The sequence below is a fragment of the Equus przewalskii genome, chromosome 15 (assembly GCF_037783145.1).
Source record: "Equus przewalskii isolate Varuska chromosome 15, EquPr2, whole genome shotgun sequence".
NCBI lineage: Eukaryota > Metazoa > Chordata > Mammalia > Perissodactyla > Equidae > Equus > Equus przewalskii.
In genome coordinates this window covers 27,963,662-27,984,275 of record NC_091845.1, presented here as the reverse complement: position 1 = coordinate 27,984,275, position 20,614 = coordinate 27,963,662, and the positions used below count along the sequence as shown (strand labels likewise).

At 41.3% G+C, this 20,614-nt stretch overlaps 1 protein-coding gene across 32 annotated transcripts in view; it reads right to left on the bottom strand.

Annotated features, from left to right (window-relative positions):
- The window catches only part of CADPS (calcium dependent secretion activator), a 437,791-nt gene that overhangs the window by 137,285 nt on the left and 279,892 nt on the right, over positions 1-20,614 (bottom strand). For all 32 annotated transcript variants that reach the window (XM_070576926.1, XM_070576929.1, XM_070576936.1 and 29 more), the window contains exons 10-11: positions 19,739-19,847; positions 13,287-13,499 (exon numbers count right to left, since the gene is read on the bottom strand). In XM_070576926.1, the coding sequence (XP_070433027.1) occupies positions 13,287-13,499; positions 19,739-19,847 (322 nt within the window). The remainder of the gene's footprint in view (positions 1-13,286; positions 13,500-19,738; positions 19,848-20,614) is intronic.

Here is a 20,614-nt window from a genome sequence, read left to right as displayed (position 1 = left end):
ACACAGGAATTCACTAGGCATGACGAACGCTAGCTGTTTTCCCGTTGCTTCCCACCAACATCCCCAAGATATTCTTTTTACCTCCCATTGTCAACTTGCATCACTTACTGGTGAGTTTATTGCATTTAGGCAAAAATATATTGGCATCAACATGTTTATCAAATGATCACAACTCCAGTGCATTTATGTTGTTCTTTAAAAACTAAGCACACGCCGGTAACTTCGCCTGCATTTCACCAAACACTGAAAGCAGATCGGATCTTTGCTTATAAAAGCCTATTTAGCTTTTTAGGTTTTTAATAGATTCTGCCATTCCAGTGGTTATGTCTAGAGCAATTTCTCTACAATTATTGGGGTTATCTGGAAAAAGGGTTATGCTGATTTTCAGCAAAGTGACAATATTCGTATCCTCCCCTTCCAAATCCCCATGGCCAATTTGGTTTCACAAAAGGTTTGGGTCCCCGCCCTCTAAAATTAAAAAAAAATAATAACAAAAGATTTTCATTGAAACCTGGAGAATAAGTTAAATGGGAATTTAGTTTGTGATAGCCAAGAACATTGCCTTATAGTGTGCTTACTCAGTCAGCAAAGCTTATGAAAGAGAGAAATAAATTTACTCAGCGAGGGCTATGATCTGCCATTTATTGTGCATTAATAGTCTCAATGTATTCACACTTTTCCTTACAGGGTGAAGGCTGGAGGAAAAACCTCCTAAGGGCTAACTAATTAAGCTCAATATGTGTAACTAAAATACTCTATACTCAATCGGCAAAATAACTCGGAGGATTCAACCAAACAAATCCTGAAGAGGTAGGAATGAACGTCCCAGACATTACAGGAATCGGCTCACTCCACCTCATATTTACTCACTCTTTTGATGTGCAGACTGCAAAGAAAAGGAATCTTATATCAAATCAAGCAAGAACTTATGCATCCCCTTGCATGCAATACTCTTCTGGAATACGGGGACCTGCCAGGGAGCAGCGATGCTGTCAGGTCATGGGGGAAATCAATTTCTGACTTGAGAGAGTGTTTGGATAGTATTTTCATATGTGGCCTTCAGCCCAGGCAGCTTCTTTCCCCCCCATGCTTGGGGTATGGCTGAAAACTGGGGTTATGGTCACAGTGTGACCTTAAGATGATGAATTCTCCTCAAACTATTGATTTTGTGTATCATTCAAATATAAATGCATGGTTGTCAGATTTATGCCCCTTTATTGTTAGATTTTTAAAATCTTCAGTCATTTTTTATAGAAGCAGCAAGTGGTCAGTGTTTGAACAGGATGTGTTGTTTATGCCCAAGACACACAGAAAGAATGGTTTCCAGAAGGCAAGCTGAAGAATGTGCATTTTAATAGCCAAATCGCTCCATTAGGATGATAAAACACAAGCTTTTGGAAGGGATGTCACATGTGCAGGAATTATTTTAGAGAATCTGAAAGAATCCTTTGGCTTTGTTAATTGCCTCAGATTTGTCTTCAGCAAAGTGCTTTCAATTTGAGGTTAGGTGCTTTATCTCAGAGGATTCTTTTGTTGGGTTGTTTGGTCTCCAAGCTACATTTCTCCTTTGACTCAAGATGGCTAGTAAGAGAGGTGGCCAGGAAGATGGTGTTAGGGGAAAAATGTAGCTGCTTCTAGTGTGTGTGTGTGTGCGTGTGTGTGTGTGTGTATTGCCTTTGGTCCCAGGCAAGTGTCTTAAACCTGCTCCAACTTGAGGTCTCCCTGGGCAGAATGGGCGCCCCTCCAATCCAAGAGGCACCTCTCCATCCCTTAGGACAGATTCTGCCCTGTCACCTCCATCCTGTCAGTCCAAGGTCAATTTAATTCAGGAAAATCTAAGAGTGGGGTACACGAATTGCTCATCCTGTTTCATCTTCATAAAAAGCCTCACCCACCCCGTGCCTCCCAATTTGAACAGATAGATGAGGCATTTTGGCTAGCACTAGCTTCTTGCTCTAGGATTCTCAGAATAGGCTGCAAGCTGACAAATCGGCCACGGCCTTCTTTGCCAGATTGGCTCGGCTATTTTATTGCTCTTCAGTTACGATGGTGCAACCGGTCATTTAGCTCAGAGAGAAAGGGGCTCTTTTGTAGCTGCTAAAAATATGGCACATGTTTCAAGTCTCTTACTCTTTCTTTGTTTGTTGAACCTCTTGAAAACTTTGCGATGAACTATTTTGCCTGGCTGCCCACTCAGGAAATGGATCTGAAAAGGCGACTTGGCGCCTCTGTGGAGACCTGGATGCAGACCCACTCCCCGCCTCCTCATTCCATCACAATACAGATTCACCGTGCTAATTTTTGGCTTAGAGTAAGTCTAAAGAACAATTTCATTTTCACTTACGCTTTAAAGCAGGCTCACAGAAAAATATGCTTCAAATCAGCCTGTTTTCCTTTTCAGAAAGTAATCCTATCAACATCAAAATTCCTTTTCCCTTTCTTCCCTCTCTCTCGGTCCACATGTAGACTGAGCCTGGTTCTGATTTAGGTCTGGATTCTGGTGTGAGCTCTGTTTTTAAATGGCTGTGGGATGCTGGCTGAGTCGTTGATCTCTCTGAGCCTCAGTTTCCTTGTGTGTAAACTGAGCTGATCTTTCAGTTCCCTTTTCGCTGTCACCGTCACTTAATGATCCTTACAATCCCTTGCACACCTTCTATTCGTGTGGGACAGAGCTTAATGCAGTGGGAATTGCCAGCAAATAAAACAAGCAGCCCCTGGATTTTGCTTCTACAAAATCAGCATTTACTCAGAATTAGGCTCATTATCTTAATGGTTCCAACAACTTAAGAGTGCTTAAAAGGGTGGCTGGCTCCCTTGAAATCTTTGAGAGTTTCATTGAGCTTATTATATTCAGAAAAAGAAAGAGGACTGGGAGGCCGGGAATGCTATTTTAAGGTGTCAGTGGAAGGGATATGATTTTTCAGCTCCATCCAAGCAGGGATTTTGCTATTTTTGTTCTCTGCTATATTCTCAGCATCTAGAACGGTACCTGGTACACAGCGGGCAGTCGATACATGTGTTAAAATAACGAATTTATTTCATCAAAATGCATAAATTCAATCTTTGAACAAATATTTTCTATTTCTTGATTTTACGGAATGTTGATATACCAAATTCAACGGGAACAATTTATTTTGGCTAGAATAGCAGGTGCTTAAGTGGGTGGGCTTAGGGGATCATAAAGACTGAATTTGAGGTTAGCTTTGCCATTAGTAGGTATGGGACGTGAGGCAGGTTGATTCGTATTTCTGAGTCTCATTTTCCTCACTTGTAAGTCGAGAAGAGCATTCGAGTTTACCCTCAGAGGTTTGTTGAGAGGGTCTGATGAGAAGTACCTGCACAGCCCCTGAGCACCTGGCACATGGTGAGTGCTCAGCAAACCTGAGCAATGAACAGGCAGGCTTCTCAATGCTCCCAAAGTCAGTTTGTTTAATGTTCTTAGGGATCCAAGGATGTTTCTACATTTATAGCTAATGTTAGTCGCTTCTCAAACCATATTGTTTCTAGGAAGCTGGGAGTCCTTCCCAATCTCTGCTTTATGCTTCTCCTCTGCCCCTGTGTAACCAATTCCTACATCCTCTCCGTGTTTTTGCTGGGTTATGTTCCAATTTCTCTGTGGTCAGAACACACACATACAACTGAATCCCTTGGTAGATAATATGTTCGTTGAGGGCAAGTTTCTGATCTGTTATTTCCCCTGCCAGCTCCCAGAGGAGCCAGGTTCTTAGGAGTTAGTTATTAACTGACTTACTCTGACACCTCGATCCCAGGAAACTTCCCAATGACTTTATTAAGGAGTCACACACATGGGGATTCAGATGGTATCTTGCAAATCCAAAAGTGGGAACATGTGCTCTTAGGGGAAAAAAATCTTATAGAAGGAAACAGAATTCTAGGTGCAGGTGTCTTTGGATACCATTCAGATTGTCTGCCTGTGTCTCCATACATGTCTAGGACCATATGCAGTACATATGTTGTCTATTTTAAAATAAAACACTGCAGTGGTCCAGCTGTTCCAAATTCTGTTTCAAAGAACTTGTGGGTGCTTCCCAAGCAACACCACATAGTCATTCTTGCACTGTCCCAGTCTGTTCTTCTGCAGTGTTGAACATTAAAAAATAAATGCTCCTCACAACCCCATTTTCCCTTGTACAAACAATTGGAATGGATTGGTTAAAGAAAAGGAAACTCCAATGTTGACATTAGCAGGGGGCAAACAGCCCAGAGCAAAAGTAGGAGAAAGGCAATTCCTGAATTCAGGACACCTTGGGATCACTTCCTTTGCCAGTGTTTGGCATGTGTCAAGAGAATGAAAACGAATTTGAATTAGGTCGAGCAAAATAGAATTAGGAGGGTAAAGTGGCTGCTTAAAACTCCACTGATGCTGGGATTATCCTTTGCTTTGGGAGACACATCCCAGTGCTCTTTTTCATTGATATATGTGTTCCTTTTTCTTTGGAAATCAAGGATTGACTGCATTTTAAAAACTGACTTCAACCCTTACCTTTTCTAGACCTGGCTGAATAGTTCCTGAAGGCCTGCTTGGTCGGCAAGGGCTCCAGATGCACTGAAAACGGCCTGCATCGTTTTAGAAATTCTGCAGGTAGGGCATAATTCAACACATCTTCCAAACAATGCTACTTGTTTTACTTCTGGGGTTTAATTGCATAAAGATTTTGAAGTCTTTTCTAGCAATGGGCGGAAGAGACTAACTTCAGACTAAGCTTCGATGAATAAAACTTATACTTAAATGGACCTAAACTACATTAAGAAACTTAAAGCACTATGAGTGGTACCCATGACACAAAAGTGGGCTGATGGACACACAGACATATGGAAGGCTGGGACACTTTCAAGTGGAAACTAATCAAAACCTTTACCTCAAGTTTGCTCAGATATCATTTTGATTTGGCATTGAAGGAATGTTGGCAAAATACCAGTTCCTAAAGTCATAGGTTTATGTGGGTTGTATACTCTCATTTAATCTACTGCATTAAAGTTCAAGCGATGTTGCTAATTGACCACCCTGCCACTAATGTTGTTCTTTAATTAATCATGATGTTTGGGTTCAGTTCATGTTTGATATTCTTTTTCTTCTTCTCCCTCACAAGGGGAAAAAATATATAATATTTTTCATGATCTCTTGTCTTAATAGCAAGCACATTTATGTGATCTTGTTTCAGATATGAAAATCTTTAGATAAGTTTACAATAAGGTCTACCAAATAAATGTAATTTTCTTGGGGGTAACAATATAGCTTTCAAATTATCATTTTATTGAGATTTCCCTATTATTCTAACAACTAAGGGAATGAAGACAAAAGGTCAAATCTCTCTTTTTATTTTGTAATATTACATTTTGGAACTTTTTATAGGCTAGGGAAAAAGAAATTCTGCTGTTGAAAATGACTATGATTGTATTGTTAATAAGTTGTCTGAGCGAAGCTTCTTTCTCTAATGAATCCCTTTTATAATAAGCTAGAGGTAGCTGTTTTATCACTGAAATTTAGAGCACAGTCATCGTTGTTGTTACTCCTGATGGATGCTAGAGGCAAGAGAATAGCTGATGTAACTCTAAAGTCATTGTGAACTCAAACTGCAAATTAAAAGGTGACTTTGTATCTTTCTTATATGGAAAATGTGTGCTTGTCATATCTGCTTGACAGTACAAGAGTGAACGTATGGTTTGGACAATAACGAACAATGACAGTAGTCAACCTCATCAGAAGACATGAAATAAAGAAATGACAATGATTGATGGCAGCTGGCTGTTTATGGATTTTTCTAGAAGAGTTTTTCTTGGCATGATCAAGTAACCAGGGGATGTTGTCCCCTGCCTAAGCTTTGCACAGCAAGCAAAAGACTAGGCCTCCTCTGCCTGCTGCCCTTGAGAAACAACTTAATTCCTCCACAGTCCCTTTGACTAAATCAAGCTAACTTGCATGGCTGTGAGAGGATGGCGTCTTCAGAAGCTACCAAGTGCCACATTGTATATTGCAGAAATCTTGAACCTAAAACTATTATAGCAATACACTCAAGGGGATAAAACACATGATGTTTATTTCAATGTTAATTTTATAATTCTTTATAAGACAGCTGCTTTGAGTAAAAATCTTAGAGATTTTGTCAATGATCTCAAAACAAATAAGTGATTTGTAATTTTTCCTGCAGTAGTTATTATATTTTCAATTAATTAATTAAGAGTACTTGATGATGCTTTTATGTTCCCTGCAACATGAACAAAAATAAATTTTCTTGAGTTGACTAATAAATAATGTATCTTACTGTAAATCACTATATGACATGAAAATACTCAGATGATCAGTGAATAATACGTTAAATGTGTTTGAAGTAGTTAACAAAAATATAAACCTTCATTTAATATGGTCTTTAGATCATATCATGGTGTGTGGAAAATTTTGGACCTCATTGTGGGAGTCTAGTCTTTTAAGAAGTTACTTACTTTTACAATGAGAAGGAAAGTGATTTGCAGTGTGGTTTGGGGCCATGGAAATTAAGTTAATGTTGAATTAATTCTTTGATATTGCATTCCTGCAATGTAGCAACTGCAAGTTGACAATACAAGAAGATATAGCAAAAATCTCATGAGATAAAATTACAGAAAGGAATTAAGGCAAACGACTACTTGGAAATCTACTAGGATAGCAAGGCGTTGTTGTGCAAATACATGTAAATTCGCTCAGAACAAAGTTCATTCAGTCATCTCTTCATCCACCCTTCCCTTCATTCTTTAAAAAAAGTATAGCAAAATCCTAAATTCCCACTAAGTTCACATTCTATGGCAAGCTTTTAAAAATGCCTCATCAGACATTCAAAGGAAAGTAAAGTTAAATTAAGTATCTGCTTGGAGTGGCGAAAAAAAATCTGTCTGCTGGCCAGGGGTACATTTATGCAAAGTAAAAGAAAAGAGAAAGAAAGGGGAAAAGAAAGCAGATTAAAGAAAGAAACAAAAAGAATTAGAAGAAAGGACTATTATTAAACGGTCAGGAGAAATGATACAACCTACGACTTCTAAATTAGCATTCAGAATATTCAAGTACATATTTGCCTGCTCTCTTGACCAATTTTTCTAGCTCCGTCCAATGTCAAGTCTTCCCTCAGCATGTTTTTGGTGGACAGCTTTTTCCTACATGAATAAAGGAACTGTATACTCACTTTTATTAATAACTCAAGTAGTGAAGAGAAAGATTTTTTTTTTAAATTCAAGTTTCTTTTTTCTCTTACAGGTGTATTTTTAGAAAAATTAATACAAATACAAACGATGCCAAAAAGTTATTGTTGTCATTGTTCTTGGGGGAGTAGCAGAGAGACATTTGAGACCAGAGGTCAAAACCCTCCATGGCATTGTGAGATTGTGAATCCAAAGCTTTTGTGAATAAGCTACATGGACTCAATCATGTCCTGAATTCCCTGTTTTTGTGTGTGGCGGTCCCATGTATTAGAGCTCTCCTTTTAAAAGTAATCCTCTATTGGGTCTCACTTACAGCATATCCTCAAGCCAGGTAGAATGAATTCTTTAGCGTTCAGATAATGCATTTATTTTATTAACCGTATTCTGTAATTTCTTGAAGTCTTGCTCAGTTAACATCTTTGGGTTTCCTACCCTACCTTTCTATTTGTTAAGGTATCCATGGTTACCACACCTTTGGGACATGACCATTCTAATCTTTGGAATGGGAGAGGAAAAACAACAACAACGCATTATCAGAGTGCAAAATGATCTGTTTTCAGGCATTAAGCAGTCGGGTAGCTGTGAATTCCATGAAACAAAGGCATTATTTGCCATTTCGTTGTAATGTTAATTAATATTCTTGGAATGAAAAAAATTAGGAGATGTTACTGGTTGGCTTTACTCAGAGGATCATTTGATGCCAATATGAAAGCCAAGGAGAGGAGGCAATTATGCACACATCACATGCATCCTAGTTTCAGTATGGAAGCTTACATTTCAAACCTAAGGTCAGGAAAATAACATGAAAAGTTTTACTACAAAGTCTAGACATGAGGAAGATTTAAGAGGAGAGGGAGGAAGCACATTGCAGGTGTCAGATAATCTAGTCTGATTATCTGAGCTGTGCTAGCTATGGGGGAACACTTACCCTTCAGTCCAGCTAGAAGTTAGCAGGGTAAGAAGGAACAAACCAGAATAACATAAAGACTAGCAACAAGGCTCAGGAAAGCAGACAGGAATCGAACCTAGCAGCTAAAGTTCTTGGGTTCGAGCAAAGATTGAACAAGGAAACTTAAATGAAACAAAACAAAACCAAAACCAAAATCAACCCCCCAAACCAACAGTAACCAAGACCCCCCTAACTGTTGAAAACTGTTCAGGTGGTAGCAAAAAGAGAACAATTCTCAAAAACATCCAACTTTGGGGATCTATGATGTGATTAACAGTTATTAGTTGAGAAACAGACATTAAAATGAGACTCATTGCAGGTGATATATCAAATAATCATTGACCAAATAGCAAAACTTAAAATACCCCTTCCCCCAACTCCAAATGAGAACAGAGGTACTGATTGGACTAGGACCAAGGGTCTCAATGAGAGGCCACGTGGCATAATAAATCGTGGCGACTCTCAACTACAGATTTGGACATCGTTTCCAAGGTAAGCAACATTGGCCTTAAAAATTGGAAAATTGAAAGTATTTGTTTTAAAAAGTTGTATAGGTAGGCACTGACAATATTTTCAAGTTTTCACCAAAAAAAGGGAAAAAATTAAATCAACAACAACACACACCTAAAAAACCACAAAAGAACATAAGTTTTAAAGTTTGGTGGAACCCTCCCAAAATCATTGTAGAGTCACATAGAAACGAATGAATAGCAGGATCTATTTTTTGTTTGTTTGGTTTTACAATTCCATATAAATACTCCACTCCACTCTTTCTTAGACGTGTCTTTTCATTTTGAAATTGAGCTTTTGAAATCCAAGAAATAAAAGCTGCACCCAGAAGTCTGTTACACTGAATTTAGAAAGACTCAAATAAACTCACAATTACTCCCAAGCTTCCCAAGCTGTAAAATATTCCATTCTCAAGGTCCCCTTGAGCAGACAGCGACATGACAAGACTGGAGTGTTTATTTTTCTCTACCCAAAAAACCTCTCCCATTTCTCTGTAGTTTCCCTTTGCCATGGAAATACTAATAAACTGATTGCAAAGCTGACTCATTGAGAAGTTGTTAAAAATTATTCACTTGCGAGAATGGCAAATATTCAAAAACAGGATGTCATGAGATACGTACAGAATTAAGTTTTTGAAAATGACCCTTACCTTTTGGAAGTCAAGGTAACCTTTTTAAAATGCAATACTTGACTTCGTTTTTACTCTTTTTGTTAGAGAATCGTGGTGGACTTAATGTTTGCGATGTGACAATGAAAACAAATCAATGTATAGACTGAGAACCGAAGGGAAGTGAGGGATCAAAGTTTGTTATTTATTACTATGTTGTGATTGTTTTTTATATTTCTAGAACCTTGCTTTGTAGTATCAGGTGACCAAGCTATCCCAGTTTGCTCAGGACTGAGGGCTTTCTGGGGACACAGGACGTGCAGTACTAAAACCAGGGAAGTCACAGGCAAATCTGAATGAGGTGGTCACCCTAAGTATGAACCGACACTGTAAGTTTGATTGAGTTACCATATAGAAGGCCTCATCTGTTTAATCGTGGTAGTTTGAACTCAACAAATTAAATACAGCTGTGAACTAACTGTGCCATAAGCACCATTCTGTGGCAGACTCCACCAAAAATTATGATATACTCCCTTCCCCCCAGCCATTTTTTGGTTGTTAGGCATAACTACTCAGGGACACCACAGAATGTAAAATTCCTGGTTCCTTTTTTGATCTTTCTCATCATTTTTCCATATCCCTAACTGCAAATGATCAGGTGCAGAAGGTTGGGTTGGTTAAAATCGACTGGTTTCTTCTCCTGGTTTCTAAATTACTGGAAGAGAAATCTCACTTGCTGGCACGCTGGCTGCAGTTTTTATTAAGTGCCTAAACTAGCAATAGATAGAATCTGGAGCAATATTGAGGCTCTGTTTCAGGGGTAGTAAAGTAACCATGGGATTATTGGGTTCAACACTATTGGATTGAAGCTCTGGGTAAGGATTGTCATTTATTACAGGATTATGGTATACAGTTGTGCAGACTGGGCACTGCACAACTCAACCAGGCATCATTCCCATTTTTGTCTATGTGAAAAGTGCCTCCTGCAGTGCACAATCTGCAGAACTGAAAGTGGTGGCCTTGGTCTTGTAGAATCTGGTAGGTGTACCAGGGCCTCACACTCTCTGGAGAACCTCTGTTCCTGGGTAGTGATTAAGGAGACAATAGAGAAGAAGGTGGCTCCACCACGAGGTACTGGTAAATCCCAGAGGCATGAATGATCTGACCGTCTCAGTCATCTCTACCTCACACGTTCTCCATGGATAGTATCACTCATACTTCAAATTCTAACCCCTAGAATTTTGCTTTGGACACCCCGTTTAATAAAAGTTCCCTATGTCAATCAGGGTAGTGACATACATCCAGCTTTAGTGTACTCAACTGACTCTTCCTGTTGATGGTTAATGACTGGTATTTTAATTTCATAGCTAAATGAATCCTGTCCACAGAGAAAAATCTAAATCAAGAGCGCTTATGTATTTCCATGAAGAGACATCCATCCCCTCTTCAGCAGCCTCTATCAGTAGTCTCCTTTTTGTTTTTTTGCTGAGGAAGATTCACCCTGTGCTAACATCTCCTGATAATCTTCCTCTTTTTGTATGTGAGCTGCCACCACAGCATAGTCAAGTGGTATAGGTCCATGCCTGGGAACCAAACCTGGGCCGCCAAAGTGGAGTGTGCCAAACTTAACCACTAGGTCACTGAGGCTGGCCCAGTAGTCTCCATTTTTTAATCAGTGTCTGGTCTCCATTTAATTTTACCCCTGAATGTCCTTCCTCTTCCCTATACTACTGAGGAAAAAGTGGGGCCAATCACAAGCTACATAGTAATTTCTTAATCTGGGCAGATGGTCGGACAGAGACACTGAATGTGAGCTGAAATGACTTCAGAGGAAATGGAGATTTTTTGGAAATAAGACTAGTATTTTCAAATACCACCTGAGACATGTTTTATGAGGTTGATTTGGATGGTGATTATAATTAGGAATTTTTCCCCCTGATACACAGATCCATTTCAGAGGGATATGATAGGAGGTATTGTTTCCAAATTTATTAAAAAGGAGCCTTTCAGGCAAGGTGAATGGCAAGATTCCATCACAGAATTATTTTTTTTAAAAAATTAAATAAATACAGTCATGTGTCACTTAACGATGGGGATATGTTCTGAGAAATGCATCGTCAGGCGATTTCATTGCTGTGCAAACATCACCAAGTATACACACACAAACCTAGATGGTATAGCCTACTACACACCTAGGCTCTATGGTACTAGTCTTATAGGACTGCTGTCACATATGCGGTTCTGTCATTCACTGCAATGTTGTTATGTGGCAAATGACTGTATTGGGTATGCTTTATCTCAACCAATGACTAAACCATTAGAAAAGAGATGTTGCCTTCTTTCTTTATTGCTCTCAAATAAACCCACATGCCACAAATGTTAGAGAAAACAAGAAGAGTGGGAACTTGGTGGCTGTGGTCAGGAAGGCTGTCCCTTTTCCCCTGAGTCCCTCCTCAACCTCTTCCTCATTCTTTCAGGGCTTTCTGTGTGGAAACCCATGGTAATCGCGTGATTGTCTACAACGTTCCAGAGGGAATGCATCTTGCCATTCACCTTGCCTGAAAGGCTCCTTTTTAATAAATTTGGAAACCATCAGTACTGGTCAGGAATTCCTGGGAGCTCCTGATAGACAGTATCACCCCAAAGAGTTTTTCCCCATCAGCAAGGGTGTTACAGGGTTTAAAATATAGTCTGGTTAGACAGAAATGGACATGGCAGTGGAATTCATTGAAAAGAGAATTTACCTCTGTTTAGTTGCTGTAGCTACAAAGCTACATCCATCTCCATATTTTGTTTAAGAGCAGCAGGAGAGAGGCCATGTGAAAGCACTGTGTTAAGGTCAGGTTTCTGCTGCGCGGTCTTTGTACTTGCTTTCCCTTCTGCTGCAGTTCTCCTTCTGCAGATATTTGCGGGGCCAACTCCCTATGTTTTGGGCTTAAGCTCAGATCATCTGTCTAATATCCCCTCTCCCCACTCAGCGACCATTGCAAGACATTCTTTATGGTATTTCTCAATATCTGAAACTTTCTCTTTCACTTGTTGACTTGTTTGCTGCACCACTGGGGTGCAGGTGTCCTGAGAGCAGGGACCTCGTCTGCCCTCTTCACCAGTGTGTCTCATAGCCTAGAGAGTTGCTCAATGAACTAGACTGAATGAGTGGGTTCCATGCTAAAGTAAGGAACCACCATGATTACTGCTAAAAATTATTTGTCCTTGAGTTATCGCTAATTGACTTGATGTTCAGTCTGAGGCAATGTCTCTATTTAGGGTTAATGTTTGTAACTAAAATGAATGACGTTATTGGATGCTTTATGTTTCCCTTTTCTTCATGTTAGCAAGTGTCTCCAAGGATATGCTAGCTTTCACCTTACATTGTGTCCCAAAGTGTTGGGAGATAAAAACCGTCCTAGGTAGGAAGAAGACGTGGCAAAGGGGCCAGAAATTCAAACAGACACAGAGATAAGATGAGAAGAAACTGGAATATGATTAAGAAGATGGTTTCGTATTTGGGTCCTGGTATTTTAGCTCAGAATGGGATTTTAGGTAGCATGTGAGTTTTTTTGTTTTTTGTTTTTTTCCCACTACATGTGATAATGCCATCATTTATTTTTAAATCGTTCAAGTTGCAGATTTAAATTTATTTCACATCAATCCCTATTTTAAAATTACTTTTAATAGGAAGAAACGAGGCAAGGACATACATAATCTACTATATTTGAAGGACTCAAACAAATATATGTCTGGCTGTGAATTCCAAACTTTCGCCAAAACCAAGAGAGCAAAATCCACCTAAATTATACTTTCCTTTGTTTAGTCCTTGGGGGAAAATGTCAAGTATTGCACTTTAAAATTACTTGCATCTAACATTTTTGTCCCAACTTTTCCCCTCTGAATTCACTATTTTTTTTTTTTAGCAAACACGATTTTATGAATCCTTAATATATAAAAGCAACTAGATTTTCTAATTCAATTTTGGAAGAGTTACTTTACTCTACAGAGCTATTTCTAACAAATGGCATATTTACTTACAAAATTGGGAGATGGGGGCATCCAGCTGAGGCACATTCCCTCCCTTGGCGTTGAGTTTCTGGACTTGGGTCGGGGGCACCGGCTTGTGTGACTGCCCGGTGGCCCGATACATGGCCTGGACCCACAAGATGCGATCTTGCTCGTCATCACTTGCAAATATCACTGTGTCTCCTTCTTTGACTGCATTGAAGAAGGCTCGGCCACCCTCCAAACCTAGAATAAAAGGGAATAAAAACTACTAAGCTGAGCAGCAATGTTCTCGGCAGGACTGAGCCCTGAGAAAGGTGGTTTCTGCTGCCTTTCCTTGGGCAGGAGAAGGGAGGAGCAATTTATCTGACTCTAGGATGGAAAGTCTGATACCCACTCTGATCCACAGAGTGGAGCCATGATGTGATAAAAGGCCTTTTGATTCTTTGATTGGCTCTTGTTTCTGTCTTTGTCTTGCTGGGGACAGAACTGTCCGCCAGGCTGCTACTGGCTAGGTAAACATCTGCCTATAAACATACTATTATTTTTCTCATCTTTAAAAACAAACAACAGCAACAAAAACATCACTTGACCCTACCTCTCCCTTCAGCTACTGTTCTACTGTTCTTCTCTCTACGATATAAGGGGAATCTCTGCCAGGGCTTCTCAAATTTTAGTGCACATGTGAATCTCCTGAGCATCTTGTTAAATTGCAGCTTCTGATTCAGTATGCCTGGGGTAGAGCCTGAGATCCCGCACTTCTAACAAGCTCCCAAGTGATGCAGATGGTGCTGGTCTGAGGACCACGCTTCAAGTAGCAAGGGTCTCTCTCCTCCTATTCTGCCTTAAAGCTCTTTCAATCAGGCTGCTTGCCCCACTGACACCTGTTAAGGTCACCAATGACTTCTACGTTGCTGACTCCAAAGATCAATTCAAGTCTCCGTTTGATTCGATCCATTGACCTATCAGCAGCATCTAACACTCTACTCTCTTTGAAATACTTTCTTCACTTGGCTCCAGGTCACATGACTCCCTCCTCCCTCCCTGGCTGCTGCTTGTCACTCTTGTATGCTGGTTCTTCCTCCTTCTCCTGACCTTTGAAGGTTGTAGCATCCTGGCGTTCCATCCTTGGACCTCTTCTCTTCCTCATCTACACCCTCTCCCCCAGTGATGCCATCCGGTCTTAAACACCACGAATCTGCTCATGCTCCCTACATTCCTATCTCCACCCTGGACCTCTACCTTGAACTGCAAACCTGAATATCTAATGGTTTTCCTGACTTCTCCACATGGATATCTGATAGACACCCCAAGCTTATCATATCTGACACTGAACTCCTGGTCTTTCTCTCAAACTCCTCTCCATCTCAGTAAAGCTGAGCTCATCGCTCTAGTTGTTCAAGTCCACAACCTTGGGGTCCTTTTTGACTCCTCTCTTTCTCTCACTACCCATCCAATGGAATTCTGATGGCTCTGCTTTCAGGACATAATACCAGAATTTGAACCCTTCTTCTACCTCCAGGCATTCCTATCACGGGGTTATTTTAGCAGCCTCCTGTCTGATCTGTCTGCCTCCATGCTCACTTTCTATAGTAGATTCTCAACACGGCAGCCAGAGTAATTTCTTTAGCACAAGAATCAGGTCATGTCACTCCCCTGCTCAAAACCTGCCAGTGGCTCCTCACGAAATAGTCAGAGGAAAAGTCAAGGTTTTGACAAGGCCTGCAAGGCCCCACATGAATTGACCCTCCACTACTTCTACCCTCATCTCCTCTTCCTACTCTCTCTCCCTAGTGTGTACATACATGCACTTCACAGTAGCCACACTGGCTCTTGCTGTTCCTTGAACACTCCAGGTACGTTCTCACCTCAGGACTTTTGCACTTGCTGTCCCCTGTGCCTAGAATGCTCTTCTTCCAGATATCCACATGATTCACATCCTCACCTCCTTCGTGTCTGCTCACACATCACCTTCTTGTGGAGTCCTTCCCTGACCTCCACCTTTTGTTCCCCATCTCTCTTATCTTGCTTACTTTCTATCCATAGCTCTTATCACCTTCTAACAAACTATATAATTTACCTTACTTCATGAGGACGGGCAGTTTTTGTCAGTTTGGTTCACTGCTGTATCCCTGGTACCTAGCCTAGTGCACGGCATTTAGCAGGGGTTTAGCAAATGCTTGTTGAATGGCTGAATGCTATACAGACCCATCTCTCTTCATAGGCAGTTCTCTAGGTTAAAATGTACAGAGAGGAAGATGGAAGCTTCTCTTTGGGCTCAGGCCAAAGCTACATCATATCTGTCAACATATTCCAAAAGCCTGTATTTTGGGGTTACTAGGTACTCTCTGGCCAGAAACAAAGCTTCACATCTTTATCAGGTCCCTCATCATTCTCTCAGTTATCAGTCAAATATTGAGAGGAGAAGGAGTGGGATGATTAGCATCCCCAAATTTTCAGCAAGGTCCAGTCACTAACCTGTTTGACATTTGGCATTAGAAACCAATTGTGGTGACCTTAGTCTCCACGTGCTGATAATATTAATTCAGGAGTCTATTCCACAAGAGTGGGTGTGTGTTATTGTTTCACACAGAATTGCCAGGAAGTCTAGAACAGCTACTTCGTATAAACAGCTGCTTCTTGATATGGAGGGTCTAGCGGTACAGCATTTTTAATAAAGGCTTTCTGGTGGTTATGATTATGAGAGGATATTTTGCCTAATTTCTTAGGAAAGGTTTTAAAATGTGTGATTTGGGTAGGGAAATGTGCAGTTAGCAAGCTGGGAAAACCTGAAGAAACAAATGGATGGTATGATAACAAGGAAAGTTCTGGAGGGAAAAGGAGGAAGAAGAAGAGCTCTGAGGGATGCTTTAAGCCCTGAAAAGTGAGCACTAAGGAGATAATAGGAAGAGTGGGTCAATAGACCTTCTGTAGTCTAGCTTCATGGGAACCTTTGGGATCAGCTACTTTGATACTGCCAGTGAATGCCAGGCTCAACATCTCTGGGTGGGTACCATCCCTCGCCTCACCCCTGCCCCCTCCCCCAGGGCCTGCAGCTGGGACTGGGGATGCTGTGTTCCTGGAGCTACTGTCAGAAAGTCAGTTCATGGGGTTGCTTCAGAAAGTGAAAGGTAGAGATAGAAAGATGCTAAGAAGTTTTCAAATGTTTATTTAGTCCTCCCAACAGCCCTATGAAATAAGTACTATTATTCTCATTTTATAAATGAGGAAACTGAGTCACAGAGAAGGTGGTAACTAACCCACGAACACAGAGTAGGATTGGAAGCATCATTCTAACCCCCGCTGTCTGGCTCCAGAGCTGATGACCATCGAAACCACTGTGCTACACTCCTGCAGAGCATGGAACAGCATGGCCCGGCACACGGTAACAGCTCTCTGAGGGTTAGTCATTAATACCTTAATAAAGCCTAATCACGGGGTGAGAGGGAGGCAAAGAGACACATCTAAAGCAGCAGAAGCCATGGTAATGACAGCAGTGGAGAGTAACAGAGCCTTTTCAGAAAGCGCGGGAGACCAAGGACACACCTATGAGAGCAAGAAGAGAGCAGAGCAACTCAGCTGAGAGGAAAACAAGGGAGGAGAAAGCAAAGTGGACAGTGACGCATGCTTCAAGGTAGCAGGGTCTCAGACAAAGCAGCAATGCTAGGAACCGAGTCTGCAGAATATGATGTGTGACAGTGCACAGGCTCTCCATCAAGAAAGCGGAGCACAGCCCCACAGGGATGACCTGGCAAGAACAAGGGGACATGTCTGGGAATGGACAGAGGCAGACCAGGCAAGGAATGTTGGCCAGCTCCCTGGACGGGGGAGGAATTGCTGTTTCAACAACCTGCATGGACATAGTTGACATAGTTGATTCATAATGGTAAAGTTGTCTAAGATATAACGTAGTCATTTAAATTGTGTAAGTGAACTATTTTGAGTGAATATCTTTTTATTTAAAGCCTTAATTACTTAATCCAGTGGGAAGTGAGAGATTGTCACATACTTTCCAAACCATACCGAGGGGAAGGGAAAGTGAAACAGTTTCATTTTTAGCTTAAAATGAGTTGCCTGTAGGTAAAACTTACATACAATTATTTACCAATTCCCTAAATTAACATTGCAAAGACCCTAAACAGGTAGAGTGGTGGATTTAGTACAATTGCTTGTATCTGGGTGACCATTTGGATCCCAGGCTGGCACAAAGGCAAGGACATCCACGGCTGCGAGGCTACCTACTCATAAACATTTCCACCAGGGGGTTCCATTGACAACCCGGACAAAGCCAGCACAGGAGGGGCAAGATGGACTCAGAAGTCCTTCTCCATTTGCACACTCACCTCTCAGGGAGCCGTTGGGGAGACTCCTCAAGTCTCTGAAGACATTGGCTAAACTGTGCATTGCTTCCATCTCCAGCTGGCAAACTTTACCGCACAGGAGAATCTCCCACCAAGCTTATTTAACTAGGAGGATTCTGCCCTGCCCCTTCTGCTTCCTGGGTTAGGAGCAGGGTCCAGGAACTTCTATTTTGAACAAGCACTCTTTAAGAAATTCTGAGTTAGACTTTTCTTATGACAATCGGGAGTATTTTAATCTCCATTTTCAATCAAACGTTACTTTGGAAATAAATAGGACTTGGCACATGGAAAAGCAGAGAAGAAGCTGCTTGTTATTCTCAAGAACATAATCAATTTACTTTTCATTTACATCTTCGGTAAAGGAATTCATAGATGCTATCCCACGGGATCAATGTGAAATAAAGGAAAGGAGCTTTCATAGTATACATGCACAGTTACTCCTCTTGCATAGAGAGAACAGCTTTCTCCCGCTCCTGCCCTCCCTGCCATAGGAAGAGAATTCTGCTTTCATATGATAAAATAACAGCTCGAGCTTTGCTAGAGCTGTACACACAGCTATGTTTTACTATAAGTACCAAAGGGTGACATGGGTTAGACCCTGAGTCCCAGCTCTTTTTCCTCCTTTACAAGGCGAGATGGTAATCCTGGTCCTGTCTACTTGGTGGGATTCAGTAAGGTCCACATGCAATCACGTAGAGGAAAGGAGGAGTGAACAGGCTTAAAAGGAATTGCTGTCATACAATGCTATTGTTTTTCCTTCTCCTACTGGCCCTTCAGCTTCCCACTTTAAAACGCAGGTCTGGGAAAGTGGAATCTATTTCTCTGAAGAGAACTTAATGCTTTGAGAAGAATGCAAACCATCACAGAACACCCTGAAGGGTGTTTTATTAATGCAGGAGCCACATCCTTTCAATGAGATGTTGCATGAAATTATTTCAAACTTGTAAGCTCTATTTATTATGAAGGATTTCCAGGCAGAGCCTTTAATTCACGCCTTACATGGTCAGCTTTGTACCACGGTCTGGCAGGATGCTAATTACCTGTGGAAGTCCAAGGGGCTGGTCCAAGTCACTCAGGGCCGAGATTCCGGAGATGCTAATTTTCCTAAGTGGGCTGGGGCTTAGGCCTCCTCTGCCCCACCTTTTCAGGTTAACACTCCGTCTTCTCTCAAACTCTGTTTTTCTTTTATGTGTATTTTGTTGCATGTGGAAGAGCAATATGGGAGTAGAAAAAAAGGTTTTGGGCCAAATAATGCAGTATGGTTGGAAATGCTTCCCTTGTGCAGATTTGGCATAAAAATAAACTTCTCTGGGAGAGGGCTGTTGGTGCTTGTTGTTCATTAATATGCTGAAATGATTTCGCACCCCCCCCCTCCCATTTTGAAGGTTCTTTGAGGCTGATTTCTATTCATTTTTTTCTGGGAAAAAGATAAGATGGGTGGAGGGGAGAGGTGTGAGGGGGCAGGATATAGAACTCATGCAATGTAGAACTTATGAGAAATACTACCATTTGTGTGGGTCTCTTAGTTACATAAGGCTTAGGAGCTCGGATGTCTATGCTTGTGGACTGGTGTCTTCTTAGGAAAAAAGACTTTTGGGGGGCATTTCTTATCAGGTGCCATCAGCTAACCTTGAATTGTAGTTAGTGGATATGGACATACAGGGCGGGCTCATTTGGACTGGAGACAAAATATGTACCTGCCAAGCTCAGATATCACCGATGAAAAACAACACACACTAACACACAACACACACACGCACACACGCACACACACACGTGGTCCTTGGTGTACATACAGAACTTCTTTTTCAGGAATTTCTTTTTCAGTATTCTAGGGTGGGGCATATACTTGATGTGGGCACAGCTATGTAAAAGAAAAATGTATTATATTTTCATTTGGGTTTTACTAGGATCCCTTGAGTAAAACCGAAGCTCTTGGTTGGGATGGTATTTACTCAGCCAGGATAGAAATTCCATAAGATCAGGGACCGTGGTCATCTGTGAAGCCCCAGTAACTTGGCTTCATGCCTAGCATGGGGTACGTGCCCAGCAAATACTAGCTGTGTGTGGATTTGGAAAGGGGGGGAGTTTTGTGAGTTCATGGCCTTTAGGATGAGTGGGTACCTGGCTGGGGGTCGGTGTAATCCACAGTGTAGCCATCCAGCTGCAGAAGTTCCTGAGGCTCCGCCTTTTTCTCCCGATAACTGCACATGGCAAACGTGTACTGACTGACCTGGGAAGGAAAAGCACAGACTGTGAAGTTGGTCCCTGAGAGCCCATCTTCCCTGAAGAAACCCTCCCATTCAACCAGATCCCTTTCCCTGAGGCCCTGCACCCAGGAGCTGGGTTCACATTGAGTTTGGCCACCTCTAAACTGTGTGACTTTGAGCAAGTTACTTAACCTCTCTGGTCCTCTGGTACCTCATCTGCAGACTGGATATTATCTGCAAACCTACCTCCTCACTGGCTTATTCTAAGGAATGAATGAGCTCACAGGTGGAATGTGCTTAGACTCTTTTTCTGGTACTTGGTAAGTGCTGGATAAAAGTTAGCTATTATCATTATTGCTGCTGTTTTAATTGGCTTAAATTACATGAAATCGCCATTTTTGTAGGTCAAAACTGATGGAATAATGGCATACTTGTAGGTTCTACCTAATATGACCATGTCTTTGTCTGAGACTGCCACACTCACAGACACAACACAGGCTTTTTGCTCAGAAGTTGAGACTAGCCATTTATTAATTTATGCCCTGTTTTTTTTTTTTTTTTTTTTTTAGCATTTTATGCCTTGCAGGCCAATTCTCAGCATCAAGCATACACTTTATTTTCCCCCCTCTCTTCTCCTGCTGAAGGAGTGCTTTTGGTTGCTTTGAAAAGTCTTCTCTTCATCTCAGACAAGTGCAGGAATGACATGCTGTCACAAGCAATGAGTGCTTGATCGCTAGGTGCCAGTCATAGTAGAGCCATCCTCAGCCCCTAATGGCACAGCCGTTGTCAC